Here is a 17,421-nt window from a genome sequence, read left to right as displayed (position 1 = left end):
TTCACAGAAGAATTTTTTTTTTTTTTTTTTAATTAGGGAAATAGTGCCTAAGTTGCAAATGACTTGGGTATTATACCTGGAATTACTTTTAAATTTCCTAAGGTTGTTATATCAGCGTTCTTAACCAGTAGAGGGTGTGCTGCAGCAGCACTTCATGAGCATTATCCAGCCTGGGCCTTTTTATCTGGTTTAGTTTTCTTTCAGTATATTTACAAGCTAAAGAATCCAATAACTATGAAGATTGAAGTGAGGTTTTGGTCGAGTTTATTACATTGCTTTGGATATTAAATCAAAGTAGCAGATGAAACAAAGCAAAACAAAGCCATGCATTTGCAGTAGAAAAAGGGGATTAGGCAGAAATTAAGCACTTCCAGTTTTGTATTGAATTTACATTTGTACTTGACCACTCTTATTTAAACACCTCCCAGGGCATTAGGACTTAAAGATCGTAACATCTGTCATCTATAGGACTTGATGTATTACTGTTAAAATCTTCATAGAGATAATATATTTACAAAAACTATATTATTTTGCAAGCCAAATTTTGTTGAGAATGCCATTACTAAAGCTTTTCACACCCAGTGCTTATTGTAACCATTGCTCAAGGATAAAGCTGGATATATAATATCGGAGAGCTCTTGTTTCTTTCAACAATCCACTGCAATTCATGGAGTAAAGCTCAGGTTAGATGTCAAGTTATGGCTGTACCACTTTTAAGGATGGAGGAAAAGGTAAGAGAGAAGAAATTAATTACGTTTCAAGAATTAATTTACTTTTCTAGGGGAAAAAAGTCTACAGATTATGATTCTTATTTCATATTTGGTAATATAATACTAACTGTGAAAGAATGAGCACTATCATGTTTTCACAGTAATGCAGTTGGAATGTTGTTTTGACTATGGCTTTCTTCAATGATTAATTTATGGATATCAGTAATAGTGCACATTGTTTTATTGCATTTAATTTAAAGCACTTGTTCTTGTAAATTTGGAGATCATCCATGAGCACTTACGCCCCGGCATAAGTGTGAATCCCAAAAGAATGTCAACCACACCCAAGTTCTAGTATGTTATGGGAAAAGAATCTTTTATGGTCCTTCAATATTGCTGACTTAAGACTGACATCTTTCTGTATATATAAATGCAAAAGCCTCTTGTGATCTGTTTTCTCTTCTTAAATGCATATTAAATTCTTTAGCTCATTGGCAAAAGGTTAAATAATGAGGGTGCAAATTATTGTGCATTATTAGTAATATTCTGCTTTCATGTTCCCAACCTTAGTTTTCAGGGGAAACATTCCAAAATCCGGACAGAGGCTAGAAACACTAGTGGAGAACATATCCATTTAAACATATGGCAATGCTTTGAGGAACGTCCAAAAGTAAAACGAGTGATTGATCAGTTGTGCAATGCAGAGTAAGGTGAAGGGACGGTCTAGCACTAAAGCAAGTGTTTGGTTAACTCAGGAACTGAAGTAAAATTCTGGTATTGAATCAACTTATTTGCTGTACCTCCCTGTCTCCAAGTGCGGGGCATCTCCCATTTGCAAACCAGGTTCTTTAAAGGGCATCGTTGCTTCACGTTATTGAAATAGCTTAATGTTTCTAAACCTGAACTCTGCAAAATACCTGGTAATTTCTCCCTTGCAGCTCTAGTGCTACTTCAGTTGCAACAACAGAAGCTACTAACACTGTTTGATATCCCAGTGTTTCCAAAAACTACAGGGGAAGAAGACTTCTGAGTGGAAAATAATTTCTAAATAGGATATTTATACAAGATATGCCGCTTCAAAGACATAGCAGGTAAATTCAAATTAACCATTAGCTATGGAAGATTTAGTTACATTTAACAGCTTAGACGTACACAAGCTCATCTGCTTTAATTCTAGTACCTTTTATTTGTGAAGTTTTAAAATATATGATGATTGGATTTAAGTCAGTAGAGGGACCATAAAAAGTATTTCCTTGGGTATGAGATTCTGAAGTGCTCCATGTATTTCAGTTTATACTGTGCGCTTGGATACCTAAATATACCTGGAGTTCTACAGAGACCAATAAAATTTCCTTTTGATATCCTTTTACTGAAGGTTGACTCTGCTGTCCTGTTAAGTTAACTTGAAGTTCTCTTGATACAGGATCTTAGAATTAAAATAAGCCATCTTCTGCCATCAGTTGTAAACTGCTCTTAACATTCCTTGACCTTATCATGCAAATGGTTACAGGATTTCGATTACGAATGCCAATAGCGTGCTGTTCCGTCAGCTGCCGCTGCTGGGCTAGCAAGGTTCAGTAATGAGCATCATGTACATTATCCCAATCTTGAGCTGGGCTTGCTTGCTTTATAAGAAGAAAATTAGGATTATTTTCTGAATGCTTCCTCTTTCTAAGTATTTTTCCTCATTCCCGGCTGTATGGCCCGTGACTGCAACTAACGTTCCATTTTTCTCTGAGCTTGAAACCTAGTTTTGGGAAAAGAGATTTCTGTGAAGGGGCTCATGCCTTCCACATCGCTTATTCTGAACCCCCCCAGTATGGCTTTGTGGTGGTAAAACATACTGTGCAAATAGTGCTTACATTCACAACTCTATAATCGAAATATCTATGTATTTTGAGTGTTTACTGACACATGTTGTCATGTTACAGACACACATGCCCTATCACTTAAGGCCAGGCAACCTATTTTTCTTCGTGTGGTATCTGTTCTGGGTGAGATGGTTTCTGCCTGCATGCAAGTACCGAAGTTGGAGCACATCTAACAGCTGCAGTCCTCTACTGCTGCGCTCATTTATTGCCGCAAGCTTTCCTCAGCTGTCTCCGGAGTCTGATTACCCCTCTGCCCTCCAGGATGGCTTCTGGAGTTTGTCAGTGGATTCTTGTAGAATTACTTTTCATCTTCGTACAACCTGTAAATAACAAGTCTCTTGCTTCCAGCCCACACAGTCTTGTAAATAGGGATCCACGGAAGACTGGGAGATGGAACTGCAGAATTTCCTGCTCAGAGGCTGCGATGATCTCATTTGATTTGGAAACACTCGGCTATCGCAGGCTGATACTGCCTACCTTAACCGGAAAAGCTCTGGATTTATCAGCCACTCTGTGACAATACTAAGGGAGGGAGTAAAACCAACCTTCACCTCTTGCTTACCTACCCACTTACCACTCCAACTGCCACACAGCTTCCTATCTTCTTACAGGCAGGCAGGATCTTAGTCCCGTGTACTGTAATCAATAATCTTCAATAATATAACAAAAGTCCTGAGCTAGGGTAGGCTTTTCTAATCATTTTCTTTAATAATGGGACAGCACTGCACCAGAGCCTGCTGCGTGTCCTTGACCAGTTATCCACCGTAACAGAGAAGCTACTGATAAGTCAGTCCACCTCCTCTCAAAAATCCTGTGCTCGTTCAATCCTTGAGCTCTAAGGATCAACAGGAAAGTCCAACAACGTACGCCCTTGGGCCGTGTGGGATAGTGAGCTCGCAAGCAACGAGGCATTTTGTGCAATTACGGGGCCAGGCACTCCAGGATGGGCAGCAAACAGGCTCCTGACACCTGTGCACAATTCACGTCCGGATCTCCATCTCTTTTCACTTGGTCTTGCCCATGGGATGGAGGACAATTAATATAATAATTACGTGCACTATGATGTGCATTGCCGCACGCCCTCAGGGGTACAAATGGACAAAAGGTCTTCACCTTGATTTTCTTTCCTAACTACTCAGGATACAGTGCACATAAGGCGGGGCGGTATATACAAAGCAAACCTCAGCTCTGTAGCCTTTCTTCCTAGTTCCATGCTGTTAGATTCCCAAACATTTGAGTTACTAACAGGCCTTTTTAAAACTAGCTGTGTAAATATTCTCATATATTTAATGCTAGGCTGATACCTCTTTAAAATCTCATGTCCTTTATCTTTGCGTGACACTCCTGATAGCTCGCCAGCAGTAAAATGGGTTTAATAAATATTTTAATGAAAAGCATAAAAACTCTGCAGATATTTCTAATGCACCTGGCCCGCAGCTATTTTGATGACGATGCTTTGTCTAGTGTTGGAACAGTTCCTCGTCCGTGTCTGTGGTAACACGGTTCCTGCTACGTTTCACCCTCACGCTTGGTACTAATAAACAAAGCTGGGGGCAGGAGAGGTTTCTTCTAAATCATGGTCAGCTGAAGAAATGAAAAGCACTGGTTAAATGCAGCTTTTCCTATTTCGCATTGCCCTTGCTTGCCACACACAAGTCCATCTCGCCCACTATTTTGCCTCCGAGGGTGACCAGCACGGAAAGGCCGGAAAAAAACTTTTCCTATGTGCAGAGGTGTCCCGGGGATCCGCCCACTCCTCTGCTAACTCATCAGTGAAATTGCTATGTATAACATGCTTTGGGTATTTTAACAGCTGCTTTTATATACGGGAAGAGCTTTCACTGCTCAAGCGGGATTTTTCTGTAGCCCATTTATTTTTATGGAAATGCAGGGGCAGTAACGCAGACACTGCTTCTTACCGATGAAAACGGCGCGAGAGGGCAAAACATCCTTCGTCCAGCGATCTCTGCGCCTTGCTGCTCTTCCTTTAGCTCACGCAGGGTTCTTTCCCAGCTGTTACCCCCCAGTTTCATCATCCTTCTTCGTCTTTAAAAGCTAACGGAAAATTTTAGTTGTGTGTGCTGAGGCTCAGAGGCCTCTACTCTTGCCCAGCAAGGCTTCGAAGCAAATGGCTCTCCTCAAATTCATTAGATTGAGACTTAATTTGGACAAGTACCCCCGGGAAAGGGGCTTCCACCCTGGGAGTCCAACCTCTGCTCCAGACGCGTCTTCATCTCCAGCCTTTCCTTCCCGGGTACCGGCATAAGCTGCAGCAGAGCGGGAGCGGGGCTTACCCCAACCCTCGCCTGGAGCGGGGCCGAACCCCCCGAGCAGCCACGGCGTTACGCTGAGCGGCGAGACAAGGAAAACGAGAGGCGGCCCTGCCCAACGGGGGGCTCTGTGCGTGATCCTGGGAGCAGAGCCGCATCCCTGCCCCGATGCCGCCCACCGCGGGCTCATTTCACGCAGGCGGCGCTGCCCTTGCCGCCCCTCCGCGCTCCCGTGCGGCCACAGGGGAGCGGCCCCTTTAAGGCGCCGCCGTGCGCGCCCGCCGTCACGTGACTCGGTGGCGGGCTCCTCCGAACCGGCGGCGGCTGCGAGCGTTACGGCGGGAGCTGCGCCGGGCCTGGGCCCGGCCCGCCGCGGGGTGAGCCCCCCTCGGCCTCCCCTCTCCTTCTCCGTTCCTCTCCCGTGGGGGCAGCGGGCGGGTCAACGCCGGCCTGCGCGCCGGTGACCGGCTCGGCCTGGCGAGCTCCGAGGGAGGCCTCCAGCGGCCTGAGGGACGGGGAGGGGCGTCGCCTGAGGCAGACTTGTGAGGGGAAATTGAACAAGCAAACAAAAAAATTAGACAAGGTGAGAGTAGCCGGCGTAGGAAAAACAAGGGCACTGTAAAACGTGGTGCGTCAAGGAGTCGATAAAGGCCAGGGTGAGCTTGGGCGACGGCTGCGAGCCTGTGTGCTTGCCGTGGGTTTCTGCTGCTGCTCTGGGGGTGTCTGCCTGCGGGGGGAGATACTGGGCTAGGCAGGCCTGCTCTGGTAGCCCCGCTGTCACTACCGTGCTGCTTGGGGCATCCTGTACTCCGGGCGGGCCACGGGTGCCTGGGAGGTGCTGCTGGTGACCAGTGCCTGGCCCTGCCAGGGCCCTCGCCGCAGGCAGCCGAGGAGCGCTGCGCCCACAGAGAGCGCGAGTTTCCTGCTTTCCTGCGGTTTGCCTTGGCTCTTCGTGCCTCCCCTCACGCTCCTCTGCTTCGCGTTCAGGAAGGCGGTGCAGGTGCCGCGCAGTGTTGGCAGGGTCCAGAGCGAGAATCTAAAGCCCCGTTCAGACACTCACAAGGCGCTAGCATTTGTAGTTGTCGTGAGGGCAGTCTCTTAGGGGCAACCAAGCTAGAACATCAAGTGCCAATTTCAAGTAATATGTCTTCTAACGTGCCCGCGTAACTTCTTGCTAAAATGAGATGCTGCTAATAGCAAATTAATTTTGTTATATTATACCCCTAAATACTGTGGAGCTCTCTATTAAGCCTCTTATCATTCCTTACCAGGAATGATGAGACAGTAACATGAGACTTGTTTGAGTTTTTTGTTTTTAATGTTTAATACTACATAGGAAAGCACACAAAAGATATTTCTTGCAGCACTCGCATACCATGAGCTAAGAGATAGGTGAGGGGAGGACACCATCACATACTACTTTGGATGATCTGTTAATCTATTTTGAAACACTTTGCACGTATATCTTGTTTGAATGGCGTATGTTGCATCACAGAGTTATTTGGTTTTCTTCTAGTGGGGCTGTACTGAATACTCGGTGCGATGGCTATGCAGGTGCAGTTCGAAGGAAACGCAGATACGTCAGCAGAGGAAGAGAGCTTTGGACCACAGCTCATATCTCGGTTAGAGGTAGGTAAGGAGTTAGCTCTAGAGTAAGTTTTCAAGAAATCTGCTGGTCTTTTTCCTTAAATACAAGTTGTATCTGAAAATTGCATTGCTAAATTCTTACTTGTGTTCTGTCAAAAAAACCCAATACAAAATAAAAAACCCAACATGTTAACAGTTACGTTTTATATTATGCTGCCTTGCTGTGTACCCTTTCCTAACATGTATTGGTCACCTCCAGCACCTATTAAACCAAACAGAGAATGCTATCTTCTGCCTGTTCTATGCTAGCTATATAGTTAATAGCTTACGCAAACATTACACTGGTAAAAGGATATTATTTTTTATGGTTCTTTGTGTGTAAGTGAATAGGGAAGTAACATGCAATATGCTGACTTGTAATAACAGAGTTTGATCCAAATCTTATGAAGCCAGTTGAAGGTATTCAGTGGACGTTAGATTAAGGTGTTTGTGGCTTAGTGTGTCCTTTTTTCTCCCCTCCCTTTCAGCAATGTGGTATAAATGCAAACGATGTGAAGAAATTAGAAGAAGCTGGATTTCATACAGTCGAGGCTGTTGCTTATGCACCAAAGAAGGAGCTACTAAATATTAAAGGCATCAGTGAAGCCAAAGCTGACAAAATCTTGGTAAGGGTGTTGTGGAAAAGCTTTAACCCAAGATACTCGACAAGTTTTATTTCTACTGGCTTAAAGTGTTCTGGTGATTTTGAAAGGTCTCCATTAACGATATACTGAGAAGGGCAGGAAAGATGATTAAAGGTATGGCATGACTTTTGATGAGAACAGACAAAAAACATTAGGACCAGCTTCAAGAAGTGAAGAGGGAGGAGGGACTGTTAGAAAGGTCTATAAAAATCGTGGAAGGTATGAAGAATATGCCTGAGATGACTATTATGTCTAGCTCAGTATTTCTCGTGATCAGAAGGCTAGGTATATCTCATGATAAGCCTAAAGCAAAGAAAGTACTTTTTCATACAGGTTGTAGTTAAGTTACAGAACTCTGTGTCCCAAGACACAGTGGCCATCTGTGGCATAAATTGGTTTAAAGAGGGGCTAAGTGCAATGTTTGTGGGGTAACGTTTGGATTGAGAAGCTCACTAACTGAACCCAGAGGAACTACTAGATGGAGGGTCAGTCCCTTGTTCCCTGGTTTGTTACACTCTTTCCCGAAGCATCCACTGTTGGCAGTTGTCAAGGCAGAGGATCCTGCTTTATAAGGACTGGACTGACCCAGTACAGCTGTTCTTCTGTTACGCTTTTCTTAAGCACGTTAATTGTGTACCTTGGATAGGTATTCCCTGTGAGACCTGGGGTTTACTTCTGGGGACTGAGAGTGAAGCCTGAGTTGTAATCTCACAGCATCTTCTAGTTCAGAATGTGGAGTTTCTGCCAAACTGGTTCTCATTTATCGAAAACTGACCTAGCACAGTCTTTAACTCCAGTACTTTTCTTACTTTGCATATTTATTCACTGTTAGGATGGCAGCATTCCTCATAGGCTGTGTGCCCATCCTAAGTGTTTCAAGTTTCACAGGGACAGAACTGAACTGAAAGGGGGGAAGATTTTTATAAAATATGCAAAATGGATGTTGAGGTTTTTTCTTTGATCAGAATTTCAGTTCTTTTCAGAGATACCAACTAATATATGGGCTATAAAATAAGATGTATGCATCAAATTATATAGGTGCTTCTCCGTTTCACAAAATAGAAAATGACAGTATTAATTACTAGAGGGGGTAAGTGAATGGGATGAACGCTCCTTGCACTGCTTAGTTTGGTTTTCTTTAGGCTGAAGCAGCTAAACTCGTTCCGATGGGTTTCACCACAGCAACGGAATTCCACCAGCGGAGGTCAGAGATCATCCAGATCACCACTGGGTCCAAAGAACTTGATAAACTTCTTCAAGGTAATAATTTTATTTCTCTTCATTGATTAGCCTTCATTATCTGCTTTTTTTTTCTATGAGCATGTTCCTTGGACAAAACCACATAAGACACAAGCTCTGGTTGAATGAAAAAAGTTCTGCTCTCTTCTATCACAATTGATTTTCTTTTAAAAGCTGTAGAAATAGTTTTAAAACCCTTTAGTTATGATGCAATATACCCAGAGCTGTTCATTTTGGATGTTTCTAGTTTACTCTAGTCTATGACCTATTTCAGGAAAACAAAACCAGCTATCATCTTCTCCCCATTCCTACTTGTAATCAAAAAATCAAACCAAGTCGTTTCAGCATCTTCAAAAATACACTTCCCTAAACTTCTTATCTGCAACATGAACAAACCTTAGTATGAAAACCAGGTTTTCCAATTAGAGTTTTGAAACTTTTAACCAAAGTAAGTGTTTAACTGAGTCTCTGTAAATATAATACTTTATGTGTGGTCTTTGTTTGAAGTATGTGACCTTTTTAAATTTTATTATTATTGTTATTGTTATTTTATTATTATTTTCCCTTCAGGAGGAATAGAAACAGGGTCCATAACAGAGTTATTTGGGGAGTTTCGTACTGGAAAAACACAGTTGTGTCACACCCTGGCAGTAACCTGTCAAGTGAGTAGTCCACTTAATTAAAATCAAGTATTCAGACAACACAGCTTTTGGACATTTGCTAATTTGTGCACTTTTCTCAACCGATACAAATGTGATGCGTATAAACAGCTGCAAAGAACGTCAGTATTTGCAGCACCCTTGGTTGTACTTGCAGCTTTCTAGGATCTTTTGTTTCGTGCTTGATCTGCCTACTAGGATTACTTCAGCAGCAGTTAAGTTGGTGATGTTTTGCACCCGTGTTTGACATGTTCTGTAACTTTTTTTTTTTCCCCTCAGTATTCTGACAACAAAATTTAACACGTGCCTTGTAGCATAATTCTAGGTCTTAAATACAGAGAAGTGTTTGATCTCTCTTCAGGTGCTCTAGAGTGCAGAGAACCTTTCTTACCACCGAAAGTGTTGAAAAGAGAGAAGAAGCTGTGTTGGGTTCAATGAGTTTATTTGACTAGCTGGTTTTTTTCCCCTAACGTATCCCATGCTTGCTTCACTTTTGTAAAAGCCTTCAGCTGGCTCTTGCTGTCAAGCAGTAATTAGTTTGGAGTAACCTTTTTTCTAATCTTAGTTTAAACAAATAATAGTGTTTATTACTTTCTAGAGGTTGCTATTTCATAAAATATTAGAGGCTTTGGGCTTAATTTGATCATTTAGTTAACACCCTTATGGACCTAAACTTACCAGCTCAAAGTTAAGCACCTGTCCTCTTATGTAGGTATCAGAGATTGAAAACAGGAATCTTTCGTCTCACTTTTCCCAGATAAATATGGCTTTAATCACAATAGCTTGGTATGTTCTTTATTGTATGATAGCAGTTGAGGGTGTAAGGCAATAACTGGATTATTTGTTGATACTTTATTTCATGTTCATTCATTTTCTTTTGCTTTAGCTTCCCATTGACCGAGGTGGTGGTGAAGGAAAAGCTATGTATATTGACACAGAAGGGACCTTCCGTCCAGAACGTCTTCTTGCTGTGGCTGAAAGGTCTGTACTTAGGCCTAGAAGTAAACTGGCATTAGTGGAAGAGAGGAATACATTTACTCATGGGACAACTTAGTTGATAAGGATCACTGTGTAAATCAGCCTGTTTCCTTAAATTCATGGGGCTGTTGCAGTAAGAACTGTCCCTAAAAAAACCAGCCAAACAAAAACCTTTCTGTATTGTAGTTGTCTGTCTACCTACATGCAGTTAGACCACTTCATTAGCTGTCTTTTATAAACAAAGTTCCTAGCTTTAGATATGACAGCAGCTAACATCGTTGTCCCCTAGAATACGATGTCTTCACTTCTTACTAGTGTCTCTTTCAAATTCAGTTTTGCTGTTAGTGAAATACATTCAAAGATTTTTCTTAAATTCTGCCAATAGCATTACCTTTAAACAAAGATCCTTTTGTAAAAAGGTTATCGCAACAGCAGCTGGAAGGTTTTTGTTAGGAAGTATGAGAGCAGCCACTGACCAGTTGAAAAGCTGTTTTTTCATCTCCTGCCTCTATCTCGGAATATTCTGATGTGTTTTTTATACCAATTGGAAAGTAAAACTTAATTACCCAAATAAAAATTCTGCTGTCTACACAGAGATTCTGGTTAGACTTAAAACCCTGAAGTAGTGGTTCTGTACATTAGAAAAAGGAGCTGCTTCTGGTCTTGTGATTCTTTACGCTTTCTCAAAATTAAAACTGCTTCTATGGGGCTTAATTCTCCATGATTGTTGTTTCAATTAAATATCAAGGTATATATGCAGCTTCAGTGAACTTGGGTTGATGTATTTATTTATCTTGCAGTGCTTATCAATTGCTGAAATTGTGTCAGCTTGAACGCAAAAGTAGCCCAACGCTTTGGGAAGGGGTGTGAAGCATGTCATACCTGACTGAAGTAGGAGAGGACTTGTAAGGATGCAGAATGCAATTACTCAGATTGGAACTTGCGCCTAAGCTTCAGATTAACAATTTCAGTTATAGGGTAGTTTTAAAAAATATTTCCACCTAGATACTGATTAGAATTTTCATGTCAGTAAGCTGTGTGCTTTGTTCTGGAATTAAAATATGACAAACATTGATTGTTTCTAAGCTGCAAGCCAAAATCATGCAGCAAGGCTGGGCTGATTTGAATACAGAGGCTCGGATGTTCTGCAACGATAAAATCAATTGGCCTGTTTTCTACTACACTTTTGCTAGTCTGATTTAGGTTCGTAGCTTTTCAGGCTGGGGGGGGGGGGGGGGGGTGTTTAAAAAGTAGTTTAAAAACTTTTGTGCAAATTTCCTACCTTAAAAAATGACTGTCCTTTTTTACCGTGCATTTACAGTAGCAAGACTTAATTGCTAAGTGACTGTGTTTCCTTCAAGCAGCCTTCAAGTATACTTCAAGGCCTCGCCTGTCATTATAGATGTTTTTTCTAAAGTTGCTTTGTTTTTACCCTTCATCGTTCCTCAGCATATATTTTTTTCCTGAACTTATTTTTTTGCCAAGACCCCATGTAACCTGTTAGGCAAAGCTGCCTTCCTCATGCTGCAGGCTGATTTCACAGTATGTCTGCTTTGTAACATCATGCTGCACAGTTAACAGTCTGTATGGGGCAGAAACTTAAGTTTTAATTCGGTTTAATGAGGCTCAATTCCATGCCACTGCAGGCGGTCCTGCCATCCCTTTTGCCCCATGGTGTTGGCATTAGTGACTCTTAGGCTGTAGGCTGAAGCAGAGCAGTTGCTAACGTCGTTCACGGCAGGGCAGCATAAACTGCTGGTGCTGGAGCAAGGAGGGGACAAGAATGAGCAGCTGGAAGCAGAGAATGAAAGGGAAGGGCTGCTGCTTTTTAGTAGCACCACAGATTTATGAGGTAAGGCCAGTATTTATGGGCCTTTCCATGACTGTAGGTAGAAAAATCAAAGATTTAATACCAAACTACTATGATGTGCTAGCCCACAAGAGATGCTCCCTTTTCTTTATAGAGGGAGGTGATCTAATTGACGTACCATCCTAAATGAATGAAGTAAGGTCAAGTTACTGAAAAATAGTAAGCTGAAGATTTGCGTCAGTACTGGATTTGGATGGTTTGTTACTGAAAGGCAAAAAAAAATCTTTGGAAGACATTTTACATAGGTCCTAGAGGTTAATGCAGCAGATGTTCACTTTGGAAACATCTGGTATTACTATTGCTCTCCTCTCTCTCTGCTGCTTCTTTCTCCCCACAGCTATTGTGTAATTGTCCCTCTGCAGGAAGTAATTTCCCTCACTTTTTTGCTACTGAAAGGGAATGTGTGCTTCCTAATCACATGGGGATAGCACCAGCTAAATCCTGTTAAGTCTCGTTGAAGACAATTTGATCTAACCCTGCTGGCTTTTCCTGCAGCAAGTAGAGGAGTACTCCCATGTTCCCTGTCACCAGTGGATATTTGGCAACAAACACTTCTTGGGCACTAATGAGAAAGTGAAATGATGTTTGCAGCAGTCATCAGTACATCCGTAAGAGCGTATCTGTGCGTGGCTGTGTGCAGAGAGTACTCTTCCAGTCCGTTCCATCCCTCAGTCTTTTTCTTCAGCTCAGCTAGGATGGAGGCTAACCTTCTTTCAACTCCCTTCTTTCTGTAGTCTACTGATTTGCCAAGCGTTTGACTAGCACCCTTGACTTTAATCTCAAATATGTAATATTTCAGTGTGGTCTTGCTTCAAAATGCTAGTCAGGATTGGCTGTTACTCACCTTCAAACATAAGGTGCCAGTAGCCTAGTAAGGTTGGATTATTTGATTCATTAATAGCTATCATGTGCAGATAACAAAGTTAATTGGTAACTGTGATTCTAAAAGGGTAGTCTTCAAGGCTATGCTTAGCTTAGAAGTCTAATTTCTACAGGAATTAGGGAGGGAGACTTTAGGCGTCCAGCTGTGAAAAGCAGAATATTGAGATCATAAAGATACTTGCCTTAATTCACGTTCTTAATTTGATGTATTTTGGTATGATATGACTTGGATCTTTCATACTATTCGTTGATGAAAGTCAAATTGAGCTGTGCCAGTGTCATTAGAGTGTAAAACTGTATCGTTAGAAGTTGTGGTCGTTCACTGGAGAGCCGCCCACTTTGACCTGGCTCTTCACGTAGAATCTAAAAAATCAATTCTGTGACAACAGAAAAGTTTTGCACTCTTCTCCCAGAACATCTTATCAACTGAACGTGCACTTAGTCCGTTGATGTGTGCTTCTGCATTCAGTGTACCATTGACACATGCACTGCGTTTAATTTGCTTTACATAGACATTTTAAGTATGCCTCTCCAACGTGCCTGCACACTCATGCATGCAGAATGGGGAACAATGGGAAGAGTCAGACATCTGTGTGCAGTTTCAAGGCTAAAAGCTCGTTGTGATCACAGAGAAGCAGTGACCGTCAGATGGTGGAGTTCAGGATCCTGAGATAGGTGCAAGGCATTAAGCAGGATCGCAATACTAGACTTCAGGAGAGTGGACTTTGGCCTCTTCAGGGATCTGCTTGGAAGAATCCCATGGGACACAGCCTTTGAGTCAAGAGGGATGTAGGAGAGCTGGCTGATGGTCAGGGATCATCTCCAAGTTCAAGAACGGTCCATCCTGTTGAACAGGAAATCAAGCAAAGACAGTCAGAGGCCTATATGGATGAACAAGGAGCTCCTGTTAAACATAAAAAGGAGGCATACAAGAGGTGGAAGCAGGGACAGGTGACCTCGGAGCAACATAGAGGCACTGTCAAGCATGCAGAAATGGGGTTAGGAAGGCCAGAGTCTGTCTGGAGTTGAATGCGGTGAGGTATGTAAAAGGTAGCAAGAAAAGATTTTAGTGTTCAGTGTAGCCAAAGATTAGAACAAGTTTCCCAGAGAGGTTGTGGAGACTCCATCCTTGAAGGTGTTCAAAACCCGACTGGCCACAGTCCTGAGCAACCTGCTGCAGCTGATCCTGCTTTGAGCAGGGAGGGGATTGGACTAGTTGATCCACAGAGATCCCTTCCAACTTCAAAGAGCCTGCAATTCTGTGAAGTATGCTGTAGTGTGAATGAAAAATGAGAACAAATTATGTATGTCCTCTCTCATTGGAAAAAATATTACTACATTTCAGATCCAAGGAGGATAATCAAGTGGTTCTCCAAATACTAGGGGATTTCTCAAAGTGCCATATAAATAATTTAAATGTGAGGTGTTGAATGTAACTATCTTTTTTTACTACTATTATTATTTTGGTAGTAAAACACTGACGAGGTATTACAGGTGGAAGGCTGTTTATCACTGGTTTTTATTAGCAAGATACTGCTTTCAGAATATTCTGTTCCAGAATCGTAGCTTTCCTTGCCTTTGGTTTTCTTTGGAGAAAAATGTCCAGTGTTTTACGTCACTATTGTTCCTAGGCAGGAAAATATTCTTTAAAAATGGTTTCCAATCATTCTGTTTTCATCACCAAGTTGTGTTGCATTCTTTGCTGTCTGTTTTTATCTCTAAGGCTCTCCCAGGAATGTGAATTTTTATTCTAGTCTTTAGGTAAACCTGCTAGATAACTCCTATTGATGAAGTCGTCACTTAAAGATGTTGTTTTCCCCACTGATTTCACCAGGTATGGCTTGTCTGGCAGTGATGTCCTAGATAACGTGGCATATGCTCGAGGTTTTAACACAGATCATCAGACCCAGCTCCTGTATCAGGCATCTGCTATGATGGCCGAATCACGGTAATAAGACTGATTTCGATGGAGCGATTTTTGTGCCGATACATATTCACATTATAAAGCTACCTGTAGAAGATGAACAAGTGCAAGAGAAGTATAGATTACAAAACTGTGAAATGTCAAAGTAAATGTTGACTTCAGAAGTTAACTTTTTTGAAATATACTTGCTTTCTTCAGTGCTTAGCTCCATTAGATCAGGTTTTGTTATTCTCAAACTGGATTATGCTTTGGCATATCCAGATAAGAAGCTTGGTGTCTCAGCAGGCAGTTGTGAGTTAATATCTCTTGCTGCTGAAACGTTGGATGACAGCAACTGACTTGAACCGCGACAACTGATCTTACTTTACAAAGAACAAGGACCAGCCTGAGAAACAATTTAAAAGATCAGTTTACAATTGCTTTCAGAAATAAAGAGTGTTGATTTAGAGCATGCCGAGCACCGAAGAAACCGGTGCAGGCAGCTTGAGTTTGAAACTAAGATTTATGGACCCCTTTAGCGCAAAGGAGGTGGTGGTATGAGGTGTACAGGAACCTGCCCACAGCCTACCTGTGGTGTCAAAACATTCCATTCTGGGCTAGTTTATAAGAGTACAATAAATCTAAGTTTTTAATCATGCAGCAACTTTCTTTGGGTTTTATTGCATAGTTAGTAATCTGAACATTACAGATCAAGTCAGGGTTGTTAAAAGTAGTAATTCTGCTAACTGGCAAGTTGAGAGGAGCTTACATCCACATCTGTATGCAGCCTTACAATTTGCTGGGCACTGTCGCACTCCAGTGGAGGCATTATTCACGCCTGGAAATGTTTATGAGAACCTTGCACTTATCTTTCCAGATATGCGCTGCTGATAGTGGACAGTGCCACAGCCCTTTATCGGACAGATTACTCAGGAAGAGGTGAGCTGTCAGCGAGACAGATGCATCTGGCCAGATTTCTGCGTATGCTGCTTCGACTCGCAGATGAGGTAAACTAGGAACTTTGCTTTATTGTCTAAAGGACTGGTGATCGGTTTTATTTCTCTTGTAAAGCTTAGCAATTTTGTACAAATGGCTTTCTGCCCACTCTGTGCCTGCTTCCGTTTTGTTTTGAGAGGCATGGTAGAGTGGTTAAGGACAGCAGAAGTGCATGTGGTTTGGTTGGTTGGTTCCCCCCCCCCCCTTTGTTCAGATTGTGGAAAATAAATGCATTTTGATGTGTTGCTTTTCTCCTTACAGTTTGGTGTGGCGGTTGTGATCACTAACCAGGTGGTAGCACAAGTAGATGGAGCAGCCATGTTTGCTGCAGATCCCAAAAAACCTATTGGAGGAAATATCATAGCACATGCTTCCACCACGAGGTGAGAGAATAGATTATCATTCCATTAGCCTTGTTTTGGAAGATTCTGTGAAACTAGCTAAGTGCCTTTAAATTCTGGGTTTCTACGTAGTCTGTCAATGGCAAGTCCAGCCTGCTTCTCAACAAATGAATGCTACTCTGTGCGCTCATTAATCTGCAGTAAAATCAACACAACATTTTCAGAAGTTCTTACAGCTCCGCAGTGTGTTGTATTCTTGTACCAACATAATGTTTTAATGGTTATGATAATGATTTCCTGAAAGGAGGCTGTACGCCCTTACCTCTTTTGTTTCCTTCTCCCTATTAGACTGTATCTGCGAAAAGGCCGAGGTGAAACCAGAATATGTAAAATCTATGACTCTCCTTGCCTTCCTGAGGCTGAAGCAATGTTCGCTATTAATGCTGACGGAGTGGGAGACGCTAAAGACTGAAGACTCCGTTTCATTTCCCGTGTAACCCAAGACTAGGTGTCTGCAAAAGGCTCCTTTCTTTGTGGCACCTCACAGATGCTTTCCCCATGCAGCTGCTGTTCAAACGCTGGCAGAGGAATCTGTTGTATATCAGCACAGAAGTCCATCAGGTGAATACACTTTGAGACGCATCTAGAGGTGTTGCTTGGAAGAGATCTACCCTCTTGGGCTTTAGTCACCTGTTAGATTAACGTGGTTTCTTGAGAACATTTTCAGAGGACCATAGCCTTTGTATTTTCCTCACGGCTGTTGCTCCAGCTGGATTCTACCGGTGGACAAGTGCAGTAAAATCTTAAAGAGTATGTGGCCATAGTTCATAACTTGGTGAATTTGAAGTAGCATTGATGGGTTTGTGAAATAAGAAAAGTGGCGACCTAAATACTTAATGGATTGCTTTAATGATAAAATAAAGCAGAACGGTATTCCACAATAAGAATTTGAGGATATTGCTGGGATTGATGATGATCACAATCCACATTCTTTATGTTAGATTTGTTTTGGATGCTACAACATGCTGGGTTTTGGGAACTGTTAATTTACATTTCAATTACATTTTTTGTATTTCATTAATTCTCTGTGGAAATCTGCTTTTAATAAAAAGGACCATGAAAATATTGATGACATTACAGGTTTCTGGGATTTAGCCGGGTGTTAATTCAGACCGAGGCAGTTTTTATCTGCGAGTAAGAAGAAGATGCATAAATCTTCAGTGAATCTCAGTCTGGATTTTTTTTTTTCCTCCTAATGCTAACAAAATGCATCATCTCCTTCTTGATTTGGGATATGCAGTGCAACTGTGCTCCGAGTGCTCTGTAGGTGTCTTTCAAGAGTTTTTGAGGTTAAAAAGGTTCTTTTATATTATGCAATATTTTTATATAAGCTATGCTATTGTGAACTACTCTAAACTTGATTAAAGAGAAT

At 41.9% G+C, this 17,421-nt stretch overlaps 1 protein-coding gene across 3 annotated transcripts; it reads left to right on the top strand.

Moving 5' to 3' along the window:
• The first annotated feature begins 5,111 nt into the window (after nt 1-5,111).
• On the top strand, nt 5,112-17,421 carry RAD51 (RAD51 recombinase). Of its 3 annotated transcripts, none has more exons than XM_075501744.1 (10): nt 5,112-5,228; nt 6,368-6,480; nt 6,966-7,103; nt 8,264-8,381; nt 8,931-9,022; nt 9,906-10,000; nt 14,584-14,697; nt 15,530-15,659; nt 15,910-16,031; nt 16,338-17,421. In XM_075501744.1, exons 2-10 carry the CDS (start codon nt 6,394-6,396, stop codon nt 16,459-16,461), a joined length of 1,020 nt encoding a protein of 339 aa, XP_075357859.1. In that variant the 5' UTR covers nt 5,112-5,228; nt 6,368-6,393; the 3' UTR covers nt 16,462-17,421. The 3 variants fall into 3 exon arrangements, with proteins under 3 accessions (XP_075357859.1, XP_075357862.1, XP_075357860.1); XM_075501747.1 differs by lacking the exon at nt 5,112-5,228 and adding an exon at nt 5,266-5,434; XM_075501745.1 differs by lacking the exon at nt 5,112-5,228 and adding an exon at nt 5,349-5,507.

The sequence above is a fragment of the Mycteria americana genome, chromosome 5 (genome assembly GCF_035582795.1).
Source record: "Mycteria americana isolate JAX WOST 10 ecotype Jacksonville Zoo and Gardens chromosome 5, USCA_MyAme_1.0, whole genome shotgun sequence".
Classification (NCBI taxonomy): Eukaryota; Metazoa; Chordata; class Aves; order Ciconiiformes; family Ciconiidae; genus Mycteria; species Mycteria americana.
The sequence above is the reverse complement of the archived record's forward strand: the minus strand, read 5'-3'. Positions and strand labels throughout refer to the sequence as shown.

What these genes read in the sequence shown, in the direction of transcription:
- RAD51 (XM_075501744.1), top strand. Translation starts at nt 6,394, where the DNA reads ATGGCTATGCAGGTGCAGTTCGAAGGAAACGCAGATACGTCAGCAGAG. An exon ending in CCAAAGCTGACAAAATCTTG is followed by an intron (nt 7,104 to 8,263) that starts GTAAGGGTGTTG and finishes GGTTTTCTTTAG; the next exon opens with GCTGAAGCAGCTAAACTCGT. An exon ending in CTTCTTGCTGTGGCTGAAAG is followed by an intron (nt 10,001 to 14,583) that starts GTCTGTACTTAG and finishes TGATTTCACCAG; the next exon opens with GTATGGCTTGTCTGGCAGTG.